This window comes from Oncorhynchus gorbuscha, linkage group LG04, assembly GCF_021184085.1.
Source record: "Oncorhynchus gorbuscha isolate QuinsamMale2020 ecotype Even-year linkage group LG04, OgorEven_v1.0, whole genome shotgun sequence".
Classification (NCBI taxonomy): domain Eukaryota; kingdom Metazoa; phylum Chordata; class Actinopteri; order Salmoniformes; family Salmonidae; genus Oncorhynchus; species Oncorhynchus gorbuscha.
This window is the reverse complement of record NC_060176.1, coordinates 43,863,008-43,886,924: the sequence shown is the minus strand read 5'-3', so window position 1 is coordinate 43,886,924 and position 23,917 is coordinate 43,863,008. Positions and strand designations below refer to the sequence as shown.

Here is a 23,917-nt window from a genome sequence, read left to right as displayed (position 1 = left end):
CTTTCATTCAAATTGCAATTCTGTATCCTGTTTACTACTTCAATTCAATAATTCTAAACTAAATTCTGAATTAAGCCCTACCCTGGTGTGTGGTGTATGAGGGATGATAATTATGTCAGGGCAGTCTGAGGGTCCCGTGAGCTCTTCAATCAGTACCAGCACAGACATGTTTTAGCACTCAGTGACAGACAGACAGACAGACAGACAGACAGACAGACAGACAGACAGACAGACAGACAGACAGACAGACAGACAGACAGACAGACAGACAGACAGACAGACAGACAGACAGACAGACAGACAGACAGACAGACAGACAGACAGACAGACAGACAGACAGACAGACAGACAGACAGACAGACAGACAGACAGACAGACAGACAGACAGACAGACAGACAGACAGACAGACAGACAGACAGACAGACAGACAGACAGACAGACAGACAGACAGACAGACAGACAGACAGACAGACAGACAGACAGACAGACAGACAGACAGACAGACAGACAGACAGACAGACAGACAGACAGACAGACAGACAGACAGACAGACAGACAGACAGACAGACAGACAGACAGACAGACAGACAGACAGACAGACAGACAGACAGACAGACAGACAGACAGACAGACAGACAGACAGACAGACAGACAGACAGACAGACAGACAGACAGACAGACAGACAGACAGACAGACAGACAGACAGACAGACAGACAGACAGACAGACAGACAGACAGACAGACAGACAGACAGACAGACAGACAGACAGACAGACAGACAGACAGACAGACAGACAGACAGACAGACAGACAGACAGACAGACAGACAGACAGACAGACAGACAGACAGACAGACAGACAGACAGACAGACAGACAGACAGACAGACAGACAGACAGACAGACAGACACACACACACACACACACACACACACACACACACACACACACACACACACACACACACACACACACACACACACACACACACACACACACACACACACACACACACACACACACTACATACTGTACCCCATGAAAACCTGTGAATGAGGTGATGCCTGAATCACCCCTTTAGGTTTTATGTGAACGTATTGATTCAGATTCCAACAGAAGACTGGCTGCTTTACAGAGAGCATGACTCAAAACACACAATGTAATTTACCCAACCACTCTCTGTCCTATACAATTAACTATGTGTCAAATTGGTGTTTGGTATAAATCCAATATGAACTCTTGTGATTGAGCTGTTGAATAGACACAGATGTTACCTCAGTGTATGTGTGGGTTTGTGTGTGTGTGTGTGTGTGTGAACGTACCTCTGTTTCCCTCTGACATCTTTTCCATTTTAGTGAAATGTCTCACCATTGTGTGTGTGTGTATTCCTGGGAGAGTCATAAAGCACAAAGTGGCATTATACTGAGCGACTGCCAGACGTTAAAAGACATGTCAGGATGGGCACACATCACTACAGGGAGTCACACACACACACACACACACACATACACACACCCAGACCCACACACACCCAGACACACACACAAACACCCAGACCCACACACACCCAGACACACACACCCAGACACACACACACACACATCTCCTGTGGAGTGATGAGACAGGTAGTGAGCTTCAAATGCCCCCCAAAAACCAGACCTACTGCTGAGTGATAAATGAGACAAATACACCACAGACAGGTACCTCTATCTTTCGTTCTATCTTTCCGTCTCTTTCTCTCTCTGGATATTATCAACTCTCTGTCTAGATCCATACTTTCTTTCAATCTCACTATCTCTGACAGTCTGTCCGTACTATAAAACACTGTACCTTTCATTTCACAAACAGTGATACATATTATGCCTTTTGCACCCTTTTATAACATTCCATTAATGATAGGCCCTACTTTTTAAAGGCCAGACTCTGGAGTGTGATAAAGAGGAAGGTGCTGTACCAATTACCAGCTTACATAAAGCATACGTCTACGCAGTTCAAATAAAACCTGCATCTTTACAGTTGTGTGTGTGTGTGTCGTGTATGTAAACTGACTCAATAAATCAGCATTGGATTGATTTATGGTTTATAAGGCCAGGCCTGACCCAAGTGTGCCATTGAGGCGCACATACACACACGCTCAAGAGATTCCTAGCCAAACGTGTAATGCTAAATCAACAGATTCTTATTGGGGTGAAGTGCTTTATATATGAGAGATCAGTGAAACGGACGTTGTTTTAACATTAGGGAAGCCTCTCGGCTTCCCATGCAACAGTATCCTCTAGTCAATGGACCATGGTCCGGACCACTGCTACAATGGATATCGTCAACTAAGTGGAGAGGAGAGAGAGACTTCTGTTACCTACAGCTTCGTGCATACTGCTAATATGTTTGATAAGGGTATATTTCACTACACTTACAATAGAAGGATCTCTCTCTGCTCTCTCTCTCTCTCTCTCTCTCTCTCTCTCTCTCTCTCTCTCTCTCTCTCTCTCTCTCTCTCTCTCTCTCTCTCTCTCTCTCTCTCTCTCTCTCTCTCTCTCTCTCTCTCTCTCTCTCTCTCTCTCTCTCTCTCTCTCTCTCTCTCTCTCTCTCTCTCTCTCTCTCTCTCTCTCTCTCATCTAAGCTGAGAGGAATCTTTCCCTCTAGTGTGTTTTGTGGAATGCAGTAATCCACTCTCCTGTGGTTGTGTGCGTGCGTGTGTATAATAGAAAGCACATGACTCCATGGTGGTGTACCTTCCCCTCCATCCCTCCTAACCATAACCCTTCAAATGCTCTGTTCAGGTGGGTCACGGTACGGTCTGAGGAATACTGGGTGCACATGGATAGGGCACGCAACATGGGATCACAGAGGTAGACATATCATATACCATGACCTGTCTACCAACCTCAGACCAGGTTGGGGCATAATTCACGCCATTGAATTACTTTAGAGTTGCAAATCTTTCATTCTTTACCTCACGCCATCAGAGACCAGGCTGATAACCCAGTGTCTGGTAACGCAGGGGCCAACGTGTCAGTAATAGATTGGGTTGTCGTCTTTCAGACATGCACATGGATGTTAGAGCTACAATTAAAAGATGCACTTCTGAGTTATATTGTTCAAGTCACACAATAGACTTTTATCTGATATCCACCAAACTCTGTAAATATATACCAGTCCCTGACAACACAACCCAATAACATCACCATAGTAGCAACTACAAACGTCATCTCCCCAACAACCACAGGCCTTGTGTGTGTTTGTTCGTTTGTTCGTGTGTGTGTAGTGTTGCAGGTCCAGCAGTCGTCGTAGTGTCTTTCATCAGAGGAATCTAGCCAGGATAGGAGTCCTAGCTGGACCTAGCAGCAGCCCGCACATTCTTTAGTAGCCTTCTGCACTGCCTGATGCTGAGACGAACCAGAACCAAACAGCCCTGTTTGTCATGCCCTGACCTTAGAGATCTCTGTTTATTCTCTATATTTTGTTTAGGTCAGGGTGTGACTAGGGTGGGTACTTTAGTTTTTGTATATCTAGGTTTTCTTTTTCTTTGTTGGCCTAGTATGGTTCCCAATCAGAGGCTATCGTTGTCTCTGATTGGGGATCATACTTAGCCAGCCCTTTTTTCCCACCTTCAGTTGGGGCGAGTTTAGCGTCATGAAATACTGTGTAGATGAAGGGCAGTTGGGTGGTGGGCGGGTTGAATAAAGAGAAAACAATGTACCAATAATCCATAAAGGTATAATTATTGTGCAATTCATATCTATATTATTTGTATCTGCTGTTAGTAAGTAGCCTAAGCCTAAGCTTTAGGGCCTAACAATGCAAATAGTCCGCGTAGCCATTTGATTAGCTGTTCGGGAGTCTTATGGCTTGGGGGTAGAAGCTGTTAAGAAGCCTTTTGGACATAGACTTTGCGCTCCGGTAACGCCTGCCATGCAGTAGAAGAGAGAACAGTATATGACTAGGGTGGATGGAGTCTTTGGCAATTTTTAGGGCCTTCCTCGGACACTTCTAGTATAGAGGTCCTGGATGGCAGGAAGCTTGGCCCCAGTGATGTACTGGGCCGTACGCACTACCCTCTGTAGTGATTTGCTGTTGCCATACCAGGCAGTGATGCTCTCGATGGCACAGCTGTAGAACTCTTTGAGGATCTGAGGACCCATGCCACATCCTTTCAGTCTCCTGAGGAGGAATAGGCGTTGTTGTGCACTCTTCACAACTGTCTTGGTGTGTTTGGACCATGATAGTTTGTTGGTGATGTGGACACCAAGGAATTTGAAGCTCTCAAACTGCTCCACTACAGCCCCGTCGATGAGAATGGAGGCGTACTCGGTCCTCCTTTTCCTGTAGTCCACAATCATCTCCTTAGTCTTGATCGCGTTGTGGGAGAGATTGTTATCCTGGCACCGCTCTGCCAGGTCTCTGACCTCCTCCCTATAGGCTGTCTCATCGTTGTCGGTGATCAGGCCTACTGACACTGTTGTGTCATCGGCAAACTTAATGATGGTGTTGGAGTCGTGCTTGGCCCTAAGGGGCCCCCGTGTTGAGGATCAGGTTGGCAGATGTGGTGTTACCTACCCTTACCACCTGGGGTCGGCCCGTCAGAAAGTCCAGGATCCAGTTGCAGAGGGAGGTGTTTAGTCCCAGGGTCCTTACCTTACTGATGAGCTTTGACGGCACTATGGTGTTGAACGCTGAGCTCTAGCCAATGAATAGCACTCTCACATAGGTGCTCCTTTTGTCCAGGTGGGAAAAAGCAGTGTGTAGTGCAATAGAGATTGCATCATCTGTGGATCTGTTGGGGTGGTATGCAAATTGGAGTGGTTCTAGGGTTTCTGGGATAATAGTATGAATGTCTTTCAAAGCACTTCATGGCTATAGATGTGAGTTCTACGGGTTGGTAGGCATTTACTTAGGTTACCTTGGTGTTTTTGGGCACAGGGACTATGGTGGTCTGCTTGAAACAGGTTGGTATTACAGACTCGGTCAGGGAGAGGTTGAAAATGTCAGTGAAGACATTTGCCAGTTGGTCAATGCATGCTCAGAGTACATGTCCTGAAAATCCATCTGGCTCTGCGGCCTTGTGAATGTTGACCTGTTTAAAGGTCTTACTCGCATCAGCTATGGAGAGCATGATCACACAGTCGTCCGGAACAGCTGAGGCTCTCATGCATGCTTTGTGTTGCTTGCCTCGAAGCGAGCATAGAAGTAATTTAGCTCATCTGGTAGGCTCATGTCCCTGGGCAGCTCGCAGCTGCGCTTCCCTTTTTAGTCTGTAATAGTTTGCAAGCCCTGCCACATCCGACGAGCCGGTGTAATACAATTTAATCTTAGTCCTGTATTGACGCTTTGCCTTTTTGATGGTTCGTCAGAAGGGCATAGCAGGATTTCTTAAAAGTGTCCTGCTCCTTGAAAGCGGCAGCTCTAGCCTTTATCTCAGTGTGGATGTTGCCTGTAATCCATGGCTTCTGGTTGGGGAATGTACGGCCACTGTGGGGACGACATCATCGATGCACTTATTGATGTAGCCAGTGACTGATGTGGTGTACTCCTCAACACCACCGGAAGAATCCTGGAACACATTCCAGTCTGTGCTAGCAAAACAGTCCTGTAGCTTAGCATCTGCGTCATCTCACCACATCCGTATTGACGAGGTCACTGCTCAATACGCTTCCTGCTTTAGTTTTTGCTTGTAAGCAGGAATCAGGAGGATACAATTATGGTCAGATTTGCCAAATGGAGGGCGAGGGAGAGCTTTGTAAAGGTGGTCTAAAGGTTTATTCCTAAGTTTAGGTAAAACGGATTTCTGTTTACCTGCATTAAAGTCCGCGGCTACTAGGAGTGCTGTCTCTGGATTGAGTTTATCTTTGAGTTTATTTGTATTTTTACAGGGACAGTGCACATTAATCAACATTTCAGTAAAAGTGCCGGTTTTAGCCAGCTGGATAATTTTCAACCGCAGTCCCTGGGCAGGTTATTAAAAACAATTATAATATAGACAATCATTGAGTAGTGAACACATGCAGAGCAACATATAAGACAGAGCAACATAGAACAAAAAGCAACTAGACAAAAAACAGCAAAGTGTTTCCACACCTCACAAGCTACAGACAACAGACAGCATGGAAAGCGGCAGTACACAGCTAGGGATTATGTTCACAAATCTGATTGACCTTTAGCCATGTCTTCATGTTTTTGTGAAAGTGTGATAGTTGGTGCAGTTATGTGTGTCTGATGGCAGTGTATTCCAGACATGGGAAGCTCTCACAGAGAAGGCGGATTTACTAAAGGTGCTTTTCCTTAAGGGAACTATACAGTCACCTCTCATGGCAGACCTTATGGTTCTGCTGCCATATGTTTGGGTTTTCTGTTTAACAAAAATACTGAGTGGAGGGGGAGCCAGGCCATTGATGAACATGTTCTTGTTTGCTTATGACCTTATACAGCTCATTGAGTGCGGTCTTAGTGCCAGCATTGGTTTGTAGTGGTAAATAGACAACTACGATATAGATGTAAACTCTCTTGGTAAATACGGTGGTCTACAGCTTATCATGAGATACTCTACCTCAGGCAGGGAAAACCTCGAGACTTCCTTAATATTAGATATCCTGCAACAGCTGTTATTTACAAATAGACACAGACCGCCACCCCTTGTCTTACCAGAGGCAGCTGTTCTATCTTGCCGATGCACTGAAAACCCTGCCAGCTGTATGTTATCCATGTCGTCGTTCAGCCACGACTCGGTGAAACATAAGATATTACAGTTTATAATGTCCCGTTGGTAGGATAGTCTTGATCGGAGCTCATCCATTTTATTATCCGATGATTGCACGTTGGTTAATAAGACTGATGGTAGAGGCGGATTACCCACTCGCCCAGACCTTACTGGATTAAGCGTACATTTTCGTTAACTGTAAATTCGTTAGTTAAACTCCAACTTTCCCTCTATCTTGTGCCAACATCAATTATTTTCATGTCTTGGTTCCAATAGTTCATATTTATTTCTAAGAGATTGTCAGTTGGATATGCTCTCTGCAAGGTTTAGATGTCTTCCATATCACAAAAACAACATGGAAATCCTCATCATCTCCCTCGTCATGGAAATAAATGTATTTCCTGTTACCAATTAATTTACAGTTACTATGCCTTTAGTTGTCCATGTGGACCAACTTATCTTTGAATTCTGAAAAGGAATCCAAGGATTGTTCCATCAGGTTGTGCTTTTAGGAAGTGATATTGGTTCCTGTAGAATATGTTTCATTTTCTTCCATATTGTTATTGTGTTGTTCATTTTCTCAGCTTTTGATTCTGGGGATGAGCATGCACATCTTAAATATGTACCCATTGTTCCTCTTTAGTGTATTTAACTATATGTTGCATGTAAAAGCCTTGGGTAGCGAGGTTAAAACCACCCTCGGACTTGTATAACTTTTATTTTTGTTCTGTTAATTTTATTTGCCCATACAGTATAAAGTCTGTTATTAACGATTAATTTTTTTAAAAGAATGTCATCAGTGGGGTAATTTGTATTACCGAAAATAAATACAAAAACTTTGGCTGCCATGCCATTCTAAAGAGGTTTATTCTACCTGTAAGATTTATGGGAAGATTATTAAATTTACTTAGATCTGCTTTCATATCGTTGAGTAATGAATTTAAGTTATCTTTAGATTTTTTTTTTGTCACTTATTAAGCATCCTAAGTATTTCAAATTTTTGTGGTCCAAATGATTGCTGTAGATACTGTAGTGATATATTTATTTTTTCCTATTGCCATTATAAAAAAAATCATTTTTGGTATTCTGAAAACAGTTTTAGCAAAGTGTTTTCAGTATTGGTCAGGTATATCAGGCGATAATTTTCAAATAAATTTAGTTTACATTCATGTTTACCAATACTGGTACCTGTTATATTTGGGTCCGGTCTAATTCTTTCTGCGAGCGGTTCAATTGCTATTGCAAACAGGAGTGGAGTGAGTGAACATCCCTGTCTTGTGCCCCTTTCTAAAGCAATTCTATCAGATAATGTATTATTTGTTTATATTTTTGCTTTAGGACAGTTATATAACATGTTTATTAAATGTATTATTTTATCTGGAAAGTTGAGAGCTTCCAAAGTTTTGAATAGAGAAGGACTTTCAAGACAGCCAAAAGCCTTTTTGTCATCAACAGCCATTATTGATTAATCTATGTCTTGTTTCTTTGCGTATTGTATTAAACTGAAACATGTTCTTGTATTTGTTTGTAAGTGTCTATTTTAAATAAAACCCTGTTTGGTTGCTATGTATCAAGTCTGGGAAGACTTTTGATATTCTATTGCTTATAAGCTTTGTTATTATTTTATTGTCACAATTGGGGGTCTATAATATGGGTCTATAATCAGAATGGGACTCTCCAGATTGTCCTAGTTTTAGTATAACTGAAATAACTGTTTGATACATGGAACTAGGAAGCACTGATTTGAGTGACATGTTTGTTGTCATTTGTGTAAATAGGGGGGCTACATTGTCCCAAAATGTTGAATGGAATTTTATGGGAAAGCCATCCATTCCATGACATCTTTTGAACTTCAACATTTTAACAGTCTAATACATACATTTCATACAGTACATGCAATCGCAATAATAATAATTTAAAATGCATTTCAAAGGAACAGAATGGCATATTTTGAGTTGAAATAAAATACTGTGCTTTGAGTGTTGCGAGTTCACTTTGGGAGCGGATGGAATCATGGTAATTCTGTCAAAAAGTTAGATTTTTAAATGTAGTTCAGAGTTTAATAGTCTTTCTGATACTATATAGACATCAAAATGTTTACCTGCCTCTGTGTCACTTTCGAGCTGCACTGTTCATCAGATTCTTGATATGCAATTTAACAATTTATAATATTCTTACCCATCATTTAAAGACTTGTCTTTCGGCTAAACCCCCCAAAAAACATGGGGCAGAGAGAAAAATGTACAGTTTTATAATACTGTTGTACACATTTTGTCATGAGGCTGAGAGACAATTGTGCAGTTTGAAAGCTAATTTCCTGCAAATCTACACATTTTGCCATTTTGATGGGCCATCAGTTACGCAGGCTGACTGCCAGTGAGTGATTTGCGGTGAATGAGGGGCAGGGGGGGGAAAAATGTATGTCCTCTTAAAACTACTCATAACACAAATTTGGGTTGCGATATTAAGATTCTAACAATGATAGTGTGTTATATAGACATATTTAGTCAAAGTCAAGGACAGGGGGGGGGGGGCATGACTTTAAAAAATACTTTCTTTGAGTCAACATGATTCTCTTGGCTCTCCTAGTGTTAACACATATAAGCCCCATTATAAACACGTCACAACCACTGCAAAGGAACACTGTCTAGTCTGACTCAACTCAACTATGGTTATGTCACCGTTTACATAGAGGTCACCATGCTATATTTAAGCAATAAACATATTTAAGCTCCTATAAGTCGATCTGGATAAGAGCGTCTGCTAAATGACTAAAATATAAATGTAAGAAGTGGTACAGTCACTGTTGTCTTGACTTCAGGAGGCAGCAGAGGGAGGGGGCCGATATGCATAGTGCCTGTTGCTATGGCAATCTGTAAACGGTGGATTGTGTTATATAGGACAGGTCATCACCTAGGTGTGAATGAGTTGATATTGTGTTGATCGGAGACTAATTTCCCCCATTTTCCCTCAGTCTCTGGAACATTCCCAAGCAGTGTACAGCCCAATTCTTGGTATGAAGGGTTTTGTTCTAGCCCAACTCTCACACACCTGATTTCACTAATCAAGGACTTGGTGATTATAATCTCTCCAGCTATACTCATATTAAAAGATTGGATGGAAACCTGGTTAGCGACTGGGATGTCGGCCAAAGAAGCTGTTGCCCGCCGGTGCCAGACTGCCTTCCCCTACAGGGTTTCCTGAGCTGATTAGCAGGGGCAGAGAGACCCTCTCATTACACCGACCACAGATGAAAATGCGAGCGAAATGAGGCCCATTACCACAAGAGCATGACTAATATCCTTTAGTAGACCCTTGATACACCCACATACATACACACATACTGTATACGTATGCGCACAGCCACAGACACATACATAAAATCACGTGCACACCCACACATACAAAGACACACAGACACACAACCACATATACACGTACACACATGCATGCACACACACATATACACACAAACACACACACATACACGGTACATAAAAGCGATGAAGGGAAGGAGGTAATAAAGTCTGGCTCTATTAAAGTGACCCTGATCTCAGGCTTCTCTCTGTGGGGGGGGTGTCTGACTCTCTATACACTGTGACTGTGTGTGTGTGTGTGTGTGTGTGTGTGTGTGTGTGTGTGTGTGTGTGTGTGTGTGTGTGTGTGTGTGTGTGTGTGTGTGTGTGTGTGTGTGTGTGTGTGTGTGTGTGTGTGTGTGTGTGTGTGTGTCTAGACCTCTAATCATCTATGATGTCATTAGTGCTAAATGCTACACTGGCTCTGTCTCATATGCCTGATGCCTTTGGCCAGTCTGGACTAGGATCCAGTCAACAGCACTCTTCTCTTCCTCACTCCATTCTTCTCTTCTCATCTTGTTCTGTCGATTCTCTTGTCTCATCCTTTTTCATATTTGTCATCATCTCTTCTCTCTTATAGTCAAATATTTTCTCCTTATTTTTACTGTTACTCTACTCTCTCCAGGTACTTCTCTCTTGGTTGCAAGATTCTAGTAACATCCCAGATTTTCCAGAAATCCTGGTTGGAGGATTCCTGATTTCCTGCTTATCCCTCCTGATTTTGGGAATCTGCCAACTAAGAATTCTAGAAAATCTGGGAATTTGGGGAAAGTTACTGGAATTTTGTAACCCTCAACCCTCATCTCATCCCTTCTATCCTCTCTGTCTTCTGCTCTCCTCTCTTCGTTATCCCTTCACCTCTCTCTTCGCTCTTGTCCACCCTCTCCCCCATCTTTCATCCCTTCTCTTCCCCTGTGCTCTTCACTTCCTGCTTTCTCTTCTACCTTTCCCCTCCTCCCCATCTCCCTCTCTCCTCGCCGGTTTTCATAGCCAGTCTGCTTGGTGATTTATAGACCTGTGACAGGCAGATGGGGGAAGGAGGGGAGGGAGAATGCGGCAGGCACGTTTGAAGGAGTAATATAAAATACACCTGGCCCATCCAGGCCCTCCCTCTGTACACAGAAACAAAGAGAGAGAGAGAGGCTATGATGGGATGATGGGCAGCAGGGGAGAGGCATAGGGAGGGAGATGGTGAGAGGTGGGGTGGGCCGAGGTGGATTGGGTCACCTCGTGTTTCCTTTCAGGATGGCTTTTATGGCGTAACTTCAAACACTGAACGCCCCCCACCTCCCCTCCCTCCCTCTCTCCCAGGCTATTGTGCGTGGCCAAGCGAACAGTAATTGGCTATTCTTTCATGGGTCTGATTTCCGTACTCTCCCTCCCACAGGAAGAGGCCCTTTCGCTGCCCCTTTGTGTGTGTGTGTGTGTGTGTGTGTGTGTGTGTGTGTGTGTGTGTGTGTGTGTGTGTGTGTGTGTGTGTGTGTGTGTGTGTGTGTGTGTGTGTGTGTGTGTGTGTGTGTGTGTGTGTGTGTGTGTGTGTGTGTGTGTGCCCCCTCAGAGGCCATAAATATGCCAACCTGCAAGATGAGGTGGTGGGGAAGCTGTTACCCAGGCTGTTACTGGAGGAAGGCTGTTTCACAGAAACAAGACTCTTGCTAGGTTTAGGACTTTGACTCAAGTTCAGTTAACGTGAAATATCTAACATGAGAAGTTCCCAGATACTAATATTCAAAACGACATGTATTCTAATAGACAAAACAACCTGTATTCTAATAGACAAAACGACCTCTATTCTAATAGACAAAACGACCTGTATTCTTATAGACAAAACAACATGTATTCCACACTGAAGAACGAAACAGGTGCCATACTAACTTTTCACTTACATTCATCGCAGGTCAGATACGGTTAATGCATGAATGGTTCGCGAAAGACTCCCTGTCAAAATGATTGTATCCAGTGATAAGCACATGCTAAAGCCTCCAGTTAAAACGCTCAGTAGCAGCTAAGCCAGGAGGTTCATTATTCCAGGCAGTATTATACAGGCTAAAGGTTCCTAGACCTCTGTGGTTTATACTGTAGGTTGGTGCTTGCTCATTAGTGATACAGGTGTGTGTGTGTGTGTGTGTGTGTGTGTGTGTGTGTGTGTGTGTGTGTGTGTGTGTGTGTGTGTGTGTGTGTGTGTGTGTGTGTGTGTGTGTGTGTGTGTGTGTGTGTGTGTGTGTGTGTGTGTGTGTGTGTGTGTGTGAATTGCAAACACACTCGGAGAGAGGCACAGTCTGGAACATGACGTGTTAATGCTATACACCGGGACACAATGGAAATGACACAGAGAAGTGAAGTGCTGCATAACTCTACACCTTAACACGGCTCTAAACATACTAGAGAGAGAAGGAAAAGCATAGGGAGGCCGAGAGAGAGAGAGAGGGAGAGAGCAAGAGAGAGCACTTGGAAGCTCTGAGTCAGTGACAGACACACAGAGGCCATGAGCGCATGAGATAGAGGTCTATTTAAAGCGTCACTCGGGCCAAAGAGGGCTCGTACCTCTTTGAAGTTCAAGTTCAGTCCAGCTTTCTTCCGCTTTCTGCCTTTTCCAACGCTCGGACTGAGACCAATCCATTTTGCTACCTGCCCAGGGAGAGGGAGGGAGAGAGGAAGGGATGAGAGAGGAAAGTAGGAGAGAGAGAGAAATGAAGAGAGATGGCAAGGGGGAGGGAGAGAATGAGATAGGGGAAACAGAGAGAGGGAGAGAAAGGGAAAGTGAGAGAGCGGGAGGGAGGGAAGGAAGGACAGAGAGGGGTGGAAGGAGAAAAACAGAGAGAGAGAGAGGTCAGGGTAAAAACAGCACACATCTAATACGAGTAAGTAACTACAGTATAAACAGACTTTAGAGACACACATTCCATTGCTTACACTGTCTTGCGCGCGCGCGCACACACACACACACACACACACACACACACACACACACACACACACACACACACACACACACACACACACACACACACACACACACACACACACACACACACACACACACACACACACACACACACACACACACACATTGCAGGGCTCCAAACTCCGACCATTTAGCCACATTTTGGGACCCTTTAACTTGGCTGTGAGAGCTGCACATTCTACCTGGTCACCACATTCTACCTGGTCACCACATTCTACCTGGTCACCACATTCTACCTGGTCACCAGATTCTACCTGGTCAACACATTCTACCTGGTCAACATGAATTAAAAAGTCATATTTTGGGGGCAGAAAAAAAAACAGGATTTTGTTTAACAGTAACGTGCATTATCCTCATGATTCCTGTAATAAAAGGGTCTGCCCTGCCTGTTCCATTGGGGCTGGCTGCTGTACTGAGCAAGTCTCTCACACTCTCTCCCCCCTCCTGTAAACCCCTTGTGATTGTATAACATTTCAAAATGCAATTGCGAAAAACAAAACCACTTTGGAAGCAACTAGTTTTCCATATTAAAGAGAGGAGGTTCTCAGCTGTCTGTAGGTATCATTTCTCAATGATCATCATTGATCTTAAAGCACACTGTTTTACAATCAAGATATCGGATATGGCTTTGAAACACAAGAGTGCGCAAAATTGCGCATCGGCCATCGCGGGTGCACTAGGCCTCATTGCAATTCTTACATTTACTGTTAGATTAATACATGTCGACTAGCAGTAGGCGTTATATTTAAAGCAAGCGATCTAGCTAATGTGTTTTGAGTTTCCACTGCCGTACGTGGTGAATTAACACCAATTGAATTAGGCCTATAGATAATATTAGTGCCCATAAAAATGAAAGCAAGTTCATCTCTATTGAACAAAGAAAAATGGACAATTTTGAAGCCCTATTTTGACAGTAATATATAACAAAAGTTCATTGTAAACCAAAAATTCATGACAATCACTGGATTAGGTTGCAAATCAAAATTTTTGGAATCATTTATTGAATAACACCTCAGTAGCCTATTACACTTATTAATCAAACATTGTATAACTTATAATGACTTTATAAGACGATGATTGAAATGAATTTGATTGTGTGGCGCCGTGAAAAACTATATCTGTGTGCCACCAAATCATGGGCTCGTGCCATCGACTGGAAAAGTTAGAGGCACCAGTGCCACCAGGGGAATTTGTTAGTCTGGACTGGAGCCCCGTATAGACACACACACACGGCTGCTCGCACGCAAGCCCCAACAGCGAGTCAAGCGGTGAAGGTAGAGACAGACAGCGAGACGTCCTTGCCACGACAATAACAGTCCCCACAGAGTGTGGTCATGGCTATACTACCAAAATGCCGTAGACAAGCACCCTAAATACAACTTTATCTATCAATAGCGCACATTGCAGGCGCACACAGACACACACTTTTTTTAGTCAGATCTGTTATTTCGTCTTTCCGTCAGTAAGGAATGCTCTGCCTGTAAGGTACAGACAAATAAAAAGACAGTGCTTCCCCACTTTCGCAACAGATGTATGTACGGAGAGAGACGGAGGGAGAGAGAAAAGGAGTGAGAAAGGCTCCAACAGAGAGAGAGCGAGAGAGTGAAAATGTGCATCGAAACAGCCGAGGAAACAACTCCAAATCTCTGTGAGCAGGTGAAGGAAAGAGGGGACGAAAGAGAGCAATAGATAGAGGGAAAGAGAGAGAGAGAAAGGGGGGAAAGAGAGCAATAGATAGAGGGAAAGAGAGAGAGAGAAAGGGGGAGAAAGAGAGCAATAGATAGAGGGAAAGAGAGAGAGAGAAAGGGGGACGAAAGAGAGCAATAGATAGAGGGAAAAGAGAGAAAGGGGGGAAGAGAGCAATAGATAGAGGGAAAGAGAGAGAGAGAAAGGGGGGAAAGAGAGCAATAGATAGAGGGAAAGAGAGAGAAAGGGGGGAAAGAGGGCAATAGATAGAGGGAAAGAGAGAGAACGCGGGGGAAAGAGAGCAATAGATAGAGGGAAAGAGAGAGAAAGGGGGGAAAGAGAGCAATAGCTAGAGGGAAAGAAAGAGAAAGGGGGGAAAGAGAGCAATAGATAGAGGGAAAGAGAGAGAAAGGGGGAAAGAGAGCAATAGATAGAGGGAAAGAGAGAGAAAGGGGGGAAAGAGAGCAATAGATAGAGGGAAAGAGAGAGAAAGGGGGAAAGAGAGAGGGGGAGATGTGTCCTTACCTCTGCTTTGACGTCTTCCACCAGCCGAGTCTGTGTCCATACGACACTCCCTACACACAGCCACTGAACGAAAGAGGAGAGGAGTGAGTGAACCAGTGAGAGGAAGACAGAGAGAGAGAGATTGAACAGGAGAAAAAAGGAATGTTGAGCAGAGGGCAAGAGAGAGGGAGAGAGAGAGAGAGAGAGAGAGAGAGAGAGAGAGAGAGAGAGAGAGAGAGGGGGGAGGTAGGCAAGAGAGGGGGAAGGAGAGGGAGGAGAGAGAAGGGGAGGGAGGAGAGAGAGAGAGAAAGAAAGAAGGGGAGGGAGCAAGATCACTTGTTTCTTTCTGACGGAAACTCACGGTTTGACTTTGGAGGATGATAGAAAGGAGTAGGAGATTGGAGGGGGTGAGTGGAAGGAGTAGGAGATTGGAGGGGGGGGTGAGAGGAAGGAGTAGGAGATTGGAGGGGCTGAGGGGAAGGAGTAGGAGATTGGAGAGGGGTGAGAGGAAGAGGGGGAATAAGAAGAACAGAAGGTGGAGGAGAGGGAAAATCCCCTCATTAACAAAAGCAGTGTTTAGAGCATCCCACAGGACTAAGTCACACAAAGCGTACACGTAAAGCACGCACACACACACACACACACACACACACACACACACACACACACACACACACACACACACACACACACACACACACACACACACACACACACACACACACACACACACACACACACACACACACACACACACACACACACACACACACACAGCACTTAACCTTATTAAAGCTTTCACCCAAGCCACTATTCAACTTTGAATCACAGAGAGATGGTGAGAAGGATAATAAGGTGGAGAGAGGGAGGAGAAAGATGAGAGTAGAGAGGGGGGGGGGTAGAGTGAGAAAAGAGAGAGGCTAGCTGTGTGACTAACAGATCTGAGACAGAAGTGTGTAATCAAATACTACAGTGTGTACAGAGAGATTGAGAGAGAATCCTATCAAATCAAAAAAAGTCAAGCTGACAACCTAAGAAAATTAACAACAATGACAAATGGTTTGATGAAGAACTCAAAAACATAAGAAAGAAATTGAGAAACCTCTCCAACCAAAAGCATAGAGACCCAGAAAACCTGAGCCTATGCCTTCACTATGGTGAATCACTAAAACAATACAGAAATACACTAAGGAAAAAGAAGGAACAGCACGTCAGAAATCAGCTCAATGTAATTGAAGAATCCATAGAAACTAACCTCTTCTGGGAAAATTGGAACACACTAAAACAACAACAAGAATAGTTATCTATCAAAAAACAAAGATGTTTGGATAAACCACTTCTCAAATCATGTTGGCTCTATGACAAGAAGCAAACAGCAAAAACATATGTATGATCAAATACAAATCTTAGAGTCAACTATTAAAGACTACCAGAACTGACTGCATTCTCCAATTACACAGAATAAACCACAGGACAAAATACAAACCCTCCAACCCAAAAAGGCCTGTGGTGTTGATGGTTTCCTAAAATAAATGAAAAAGAATACAGACCACAAATTCCAATTGGCTATACTTAAACTCTTTAACATCCTCCTCAACTCTGGCATCTTGCCTAATATTTGTAACAAGAACTGTTCACCCCAAATTTGACCCCAATAATTACCGTGGGATATGAGTCAACACCAACCAAGGGAAAATCCTCTGCATTATCATTTTAACCTTTATTATACTAGGCAAGTCAGTTAAGAACAAATTCTTATTTTCAATGATGGCCTAGGAACAATGAGTTAACTGCCTTGTTTAGGGACAGAACGACTGATTTTTACCTTGTCAGCTTGGGGATTCAATTTTGCTAACTTTTGGTTACTAGTCCAACGCTCTAACCACTAGGCTACCACTAGGCTATTATTAGCAGACTCATAAATTTCCTCAGTGAAAACAAGGTACTGAGCAATTGTCAAATTGGCTTTTTACCAAATTACCATACAACAGACCATGTATTCACCCTGCACACCCTAATGTACAAACAAAGAAACCAAAATAAAGGCAAAGTCTTCTCATGCTCTGTTGATTTCAAAAAAGCTTTTGACTCAATTTGGCATGGAAATCAAATTGATAGAAAGCGGTGTTGGGGGAAAAAAATACAACATTATAAAATCTATGTACACAAACAGTTAAAATTGTGTGCAGTTAAAATTGGAAGAAAAAAACTTTTCTTTCCACATGGCCGTGGGGTGAGACAGGGATGCCGTTTGAGTCCCACCCTCTTCAACAAATATATCAACGAATTGGCAAAGGCACTTGAACAGTCTGCAGCACCCAGCCTCACCCTACTAGAATCTGAAGCCAAATGTCTACTGTTTGCTGATGATCTGGTCCTTCTGTCCCCAACCAAGGAGGGCCTACAGCAGCACCTACATCTTCTGCACAGATTCTGTCAGACCTGGGCCCTGACAGTAAATCTCAGTAAGACAAAAAAATGGTGTTCCAAAAAGGTCCAGTTGCCAGGACCATAGATACAAATTCCATCTAGACACCATTGCCCCTAGAGCAAACAAAAATATATATACATACCTCGGCCTAAACATCAGCGCCACAGGTAACTTCCACAAAGCTGTGAACTATCTGAGAGACAGGGCAAGAAGGGCCTTCTACGCCATCAAAAGGAACATAAAATTTGACATACCAATTAGGATCTGGCTAAAATACTTGAATCAGTTATAGAACCCATTACCCTTTAGGGTTGTGAGGTCTGGGGCCTGCTCACCAACCAAGAATTCACAAAATGGGACAAACACCAAATTGAGACTGCGTACAGGATTCGGCAAAAAATATCCTCTGTGTACAACATAAAATACCAAATAGTGCATGCAGAGCAGATTTAGGCTGATACACGCTAATTATCAAAATCCAGAAAAAAATTACATTCTACAACCACCTAAAAGGAAGCGATTCCCAAACCTTGCATAACAAAGCCATCACCTACAAAGAGATGAACCTGGAGAAGAGTCCCCTAAGCAAGCTGGTCCTGAGCAGAGCCTTGCTATTGAGAGAGGCCGCCGTAGGCAGACCTGGCTCTCAAGACAAGACAGGCTTTGTTAACACTGCTCACAAAATGAGGTGGAAACTGAGATGCACTTCCTAACCTCCGACCAAATGTATGACCATAAGAGAGACACATATTTTGCTCAGATTACACAGACCCACAAAGAATAAAAAAAACAAATCCAATTTTTATAAACTCTCATATCTATTGAGTGAAATAGCACAATGTGCTATCAAAGCAGCAAGATTTGTAACATGTTGCCACAAGAAAAGGGCAACCAGTGAAGAATACTGGGGGGAGGAGAGAGAAACAGAGAGAGTCAGATAGAGTGACAGACAGCCGCGGTATATTGGCCATATATCACAAACCCCCGAGGTGCCTTATTGCAATTATAAACTGGTTACCAGCATAATTGTCACGCCTTGGTCATAGTGTTTTGTGTTTTCGTTATATATTTGGTCAGGCCAGGGTGTGACATGGGTTTAATGTTGTGTTTCGTATTGGGGTTGTGTAGGCATTGGGATTGCGGCTGAGTAGGGGTGTAGCATAGGTTGGCTGCCTGAGGCGGTTCTCAATCAGAGTCAGGTGATTCTCGTTGTCTCTGATTGGGAACCGTATTTAGGTAGCCTGGGTTTCACTGTGTATTTTGTGGGTGATTGTTCCTGTCTCTGTGTAGTTTCACCAGATAGGCTGTAATTAGGTTTCACGTTCCGTTTTGTTGTTTTGTATTTGTATCAGTTATTTCATGTACCGCAATTCATTCATTAAAGACATGAGTAACCACCACGCTTGCATTTCGGTCCGACTCTCTTTCAACAAACGAAGAACGCCGTTACAATAATTAAAATGTTTTGTCTAATTTACCATGTCTGTCAGCCAATCAGCATTCAGGGGATTAAAATCACCCAGTTTATTAGCAATATGGCCCGAGGAGGTGGGGTATATGGCCAATATACCATGGCTAAGGGTTGTTCTTACGCACGAAGCAACGCGGAGGGCCTGGATACAGCCCTTAGCCGTGGTATATTGACCATATATCACAAACCCCCGAAGTGCCTTATTGCTATTATAAACTGGTCACCAACATAATTAGAGCAGTAAAAATAAATGTTTTGTCATACCCGTGCTATACCACGGCTGTCAGCCAATCAGCATTCAGGGCTCGAACCACCCAGTTTATAATACATTTTGAACCGATAATAATCTAATATTTTAAACATTGTTTCTCTTGAAACTTTTTGTGTATGTAATGTTTGTTTTGTTGAATTAAATGTAGTTATTTCTTGTAGTTGTTTTTTAGTTTTTTTTTTACTTGCTTTGTAAATATGTTTCCAACAACAATAAAGCCCATTTGAATTTAATAGAATAGTGTAGAATGTAGTGAATTTAGAGGCAGTAAAGTGCCATTGTGTTGAAGGATATCAGACATAGCATTGCATAGCAAGGCTTTTGCACACACACACGCACACGCACACACACACACACACACACACACACATACACATACACATACACACACACACACACACACACACACACACACACACACACACACACACACACACACACACACACACACACACACACACACACACACACACACACAGGGAAAGGAACTGAGTTACACAGGGAAATTAGTTGGCCCTCAACCCCTTCATCGCATTATAGGCCCCACTTGTAAAAGGACTCCAAGTGCTCAAAGAAACACACTCTTTGAAGTTGTAGAGATGCACGCTACAAGCCCAAACACACACATACATACTAAACATTAAATCGCTGTGTAGTCAGCCTTATTGTACAAAATGGCTGCTGTGCATAAATCAGGTAGAATGGGTGTGTTCCTGAAAATAGCCAGTGTAATGAATAAGTAGCCATCTATGGAGGTGCTATTGTAACGGATGTGAAACGGCTAGCTTAGTTAGCGTTTCAATCGGTGACGTCACTTGCTCTGAGACCTTGAAGTAGTAGTTCCCCTTGCTCTGCAAGGGCCACGGCTTTTGTGGAGCGATGGGTAACGATGCTTGGTGGGTGACTGTTGTTGATGTGTGCAGAGGGTCCCTGTTTCGCGCCCGGGTATGGGCGAGGGGACGGTCTAAAAATTACACTGTTACACTATGACTTGCCACCAGCAGTTGTTTTTCCAAACAGAATCACTTTTGGTGGCATTTGATTTGAGTTCGTAGCCAGGTATTTGACTGTCAGCTGGCGCTTACGGAAAACACAATACTAAACATTGGATGAGGCCAGTTCCCTTTCCCGTCACACACTGCTAACAGTTTCACATCTGATCATAGGGGTAGGGTTGCAAAATGTCCAGAAATCATTTTCAGAGCATATAAGGACTTCCTGTTTATTTCCTCCTGACTCCAGGAATATTCCAACTGGGACTTCTGGGAAACGTGAATTTTGGAAAAGTGTGCTGCAATTTTTGCAACCCTAAACAGGGGAAATATAAACACAACGCATCGGATAAGACAAGTCCTTCCAATGCTCTGGTGACTGGAGGGCCCTTATTGAAATTTGATTTGAAGTGTCATGACCCACCCGAGATTCATCATCCCCAAACCGCCTGCTTACTCATACTTAACAGTGGTCTAAAATAGAACGCTGTTCAGTTCCCATTCCATTTGGCCTTTCTGGGATGTGTGTGGATGTCATTGTTTATTATTAGGCCTCTAAACAGCTTCCTGACATTTTCTATTTCCAGCCATGTTCAAGTTCAACGCAATATTAACCTTCGGATAATGGATCAAGACAAGGAAGGATAAAAGGGCGGTATCTAAAAGGGTCTGACTGGATCCAAGTGCCGCCGCTGTTACGGACACATCAAACCGTCACTCATTCCCGAGGTAGCGGATGACGACATCATCCCAGTGAATATTCCAGGAGGTGAAGGTTGCTAGACAGCGGAACACCACAAAGGTAATTAAGATCAGTGACCATAGGGATTACAGGAGGAGTAGTCGCTGATTGATTGTGAGGTAGTCGTGGGAGTAGGAGGGCTGTGACTAGCAGGCAGCTGAGATGTTTCAAGATTCAAATGGTGTCTGTGCACTAGGACCCCCTCACGAAGAGAGAAACATGGCACCATTCATATCCACCAGTGTTATTGCAAGAGAAATGAGTCGTGTGACTCTGCTGATAGAGCAACATACTTTATATGAGCACCAGTAGTAGAAAGAGAGTGAGAGGGAGAGCGAGAAAGAGGGAGAGATAAAAAGAGGGAGAGAAAGAGAGAGACAGAGAGAGCCCCAGGACAGCAACACAATTCGACCCAACCAAATCATGAGGAGAAAAAAAGATCATTACTTTACACATTGGAAAGAATTAACAAAAAAACAGAGCAAACTAGAATGCTATTTGGCCCTAAACAGAGAGTACACACCTGCAGAATACCTGACCACTGTGACTGACCCAAAATGAAGGAAAGCTTTGACTATGTACACTCAGTGAGCATAGCCTTGCTATTGAGAAACCTGGCTCTCAAGAGTAGACAGGTTATGTGCACACTGCCCACAAAATGAGGTGGAAACAGAGCTGCACTGTCACGCCTTGGTCATTGTATTTTGTGTTTTTGTTATATGTTTGGGTAGGCCAGGGTGTGACATGGGTTTATATGTTGTTTTCGTATTGGGGTTTGTATTATTTGGGATCGTGGCTGATTAGGGGTGTTGTTAGGCTTGGCTGTCTGAGGCGATTCTCAATCAGAGTCAGGTGCTTATCGTTGTCTCTGATTGGGAACCGTATTTAGGGAGCCATAGTTTTGCTTTGTATTTCGTGGGTGATTGTTCCTGTCTTTGTGTAGTTTCACCAGATAGGCTGTAATAGGTTTCACGTTCCGTTTGTTGTTTTTGTATTTAGTTATTTCATGTATCGTTTCGTTTTCTTCATTAAAGATCATGAGTAACAAACACGCTGCATTTCGGTCCGACTCTCTTCCTTCAACAGACGAACGCCGTTACAGAATCACCCACCACAATCGGACCGAGCAGTGTGTAAACTGGCAGCGACAGCTTCAGCAGCGAAAGGAGGACGTTATAGATAGCAGAGGCATGGAGTATACGACGTGGGAAGAAATCGACAGGTGGGCGGCCGACCCAGAGAGAGTGCAGGCGCCCGCCTGGGATTCGCTTCACCAGTGCGAAGAGGGCTACAGGCGAATGGAGTCAAAAAGGAAAACACGGCGACGCAGAGCGAAAACCGAAAGTAACCCCCAATTAGTTATTGGGGGAGGGCGCAGAGAGAGAGTGGCTGAGTCAGGGTTCAGACCTGAGCCAACTCTCCCTGTTAATCGTGAAGAGCAGTTGCAGTGGGAGAGGCTGCACCACTTGGAGAATTGGACATGGGAGGAGGAATTAGACGGTAAAGGACCCTGGGCTCAGCCTGGAGAATATCGCCGTCCCAAGGAAGAAATAGAAGCACCTAAAGCGGAGAGGCGCTGGTATGAGGAGGCAGCACGGCGGTTGGAAGCCTGAAAAGCAGCCCAAAAACTTATTGGGGGGGGCTAGAAGGGAGTATGGTTATGCCAGGTAGGAGACCTGCGCAAACTCCCTGTGCTCACCGTTGGGCTAGAGAGACCGGGCAGGCACCGTGTTATGCTATAGAGCGCACAGTGTTTCCAGTGCGGGTGCAGAGCCAGTGCTCAAGAGCCAGTGCTATAGAGCCAGTGCTATAGAGCGCACAGTGTTTCCAGTGCGGGTGCAGGCTCAGTGCTCAAGAGCTCCAGTGCGCCTGCACGGTCCGGTCTATCCAGAGCCACCTCCACACACCAGTCCTCCGGTAGCAGCTCCCCGCACCAGGCTTCCTGTGCGTGTCCTCGATCCAGTACTACCAGTTCCAGCACCACGCACCAGGCCTCCAGTGCGCCCCGCCTGTTTAGCGCAACCAGAGCCTTTCTCCTCTCCTGCGCTGCCGGAGTCTCCCTTCTGCCCAGCACCGCCAGTGCCGCCAGTCTGCCCAGCGCCGCCAGTGCCCCCAGTCTGCCCAGCGCCGCCAGTGCTCCCAGTCTGCCCAGCGCCGCCAGTGCTCCCAGTCTGCCTGGAAGATTCAGGTTGACAAGCAGATCTGCCAGACAACCAGTCTCTTCCAGATCTGCCAGACAACCAGTCTCTTCCAGATCTGCCAGACAACCAGTCTCTTCCAGATCTGCTTGTCAACCTGAATCTTCCAGTTCCGCCAGCCAGCCAGGATTTACCGGAGCCTACTACCTGCCTGAGCTTCATCTCAGTACTGGGCTTCCTCTCAGTACTGGGCTTCCTCTCAGTCCCGAGCTGCCCCTCTGTCCCGAGCTGCCCCTCTGTCCCGAGCTGCCCCTCTGTCACGAGCTGCCCCTCTGTCACGAGCTGCCCCTCGTGACAGAGGTTGCATTTCGGTCCGACTCTCTTCCTTCAACAGACGAACGCCGTTACATGCACTTCCTAACCTCCCGCCAAATGTATGACCATATTAGAGACACATATTTCCCTCAGATTACACAAATCCACAAAGAATTCAAAAACAAACCCAATTTTGATAAACTCTCATATCTACTGGGTGAAATACCAGTGTGCCATTACTGCAGCAATATTTGGGACCTGTAACCACCAGAAAAGAGCAACCAGTGAAGAACAAAACCATTGTAAATACAACCCGTATTTATTTTCCCTGTTGTACTTTAACTATTTGCA

General features: G+C 44.3%; 1 protein-coding gene across 3 annotated transcripts in view; it reads right to left on the bottom strand.

The window, feature by feature from the left end:
* The window catches only part of LOC124034121 (aminopeptidase O (putative)), a 122,524-nt gene that overhangs the window by 32,911 nt on the left and 65,696 nt on the right, over positions 1-23,917 (bottom strand). For all 3 annotated transcript variants that reach the window (XR_006838524.1, XM_046346872.1, XM_046346873.1), the window contains exons 12-13: positions 15,228-15,290; positions 12,596-12,679 (exon numbers count right to left, since the gene is read on the bottom strand). Coding sequence is in view for 2 of the 3 variants with exons in the window: in XM_046346872.1 (XP_046202828.1) it covers positions 12,596-12,679; positions 15,228-15,290 (147 nt within the window). In the remaining variant the exon portion in view is untranslated. The remainder of the gene's footprint in view (positions 1-12,595; positions 12,680-15,227; positions 15,291-23,917) is intronic.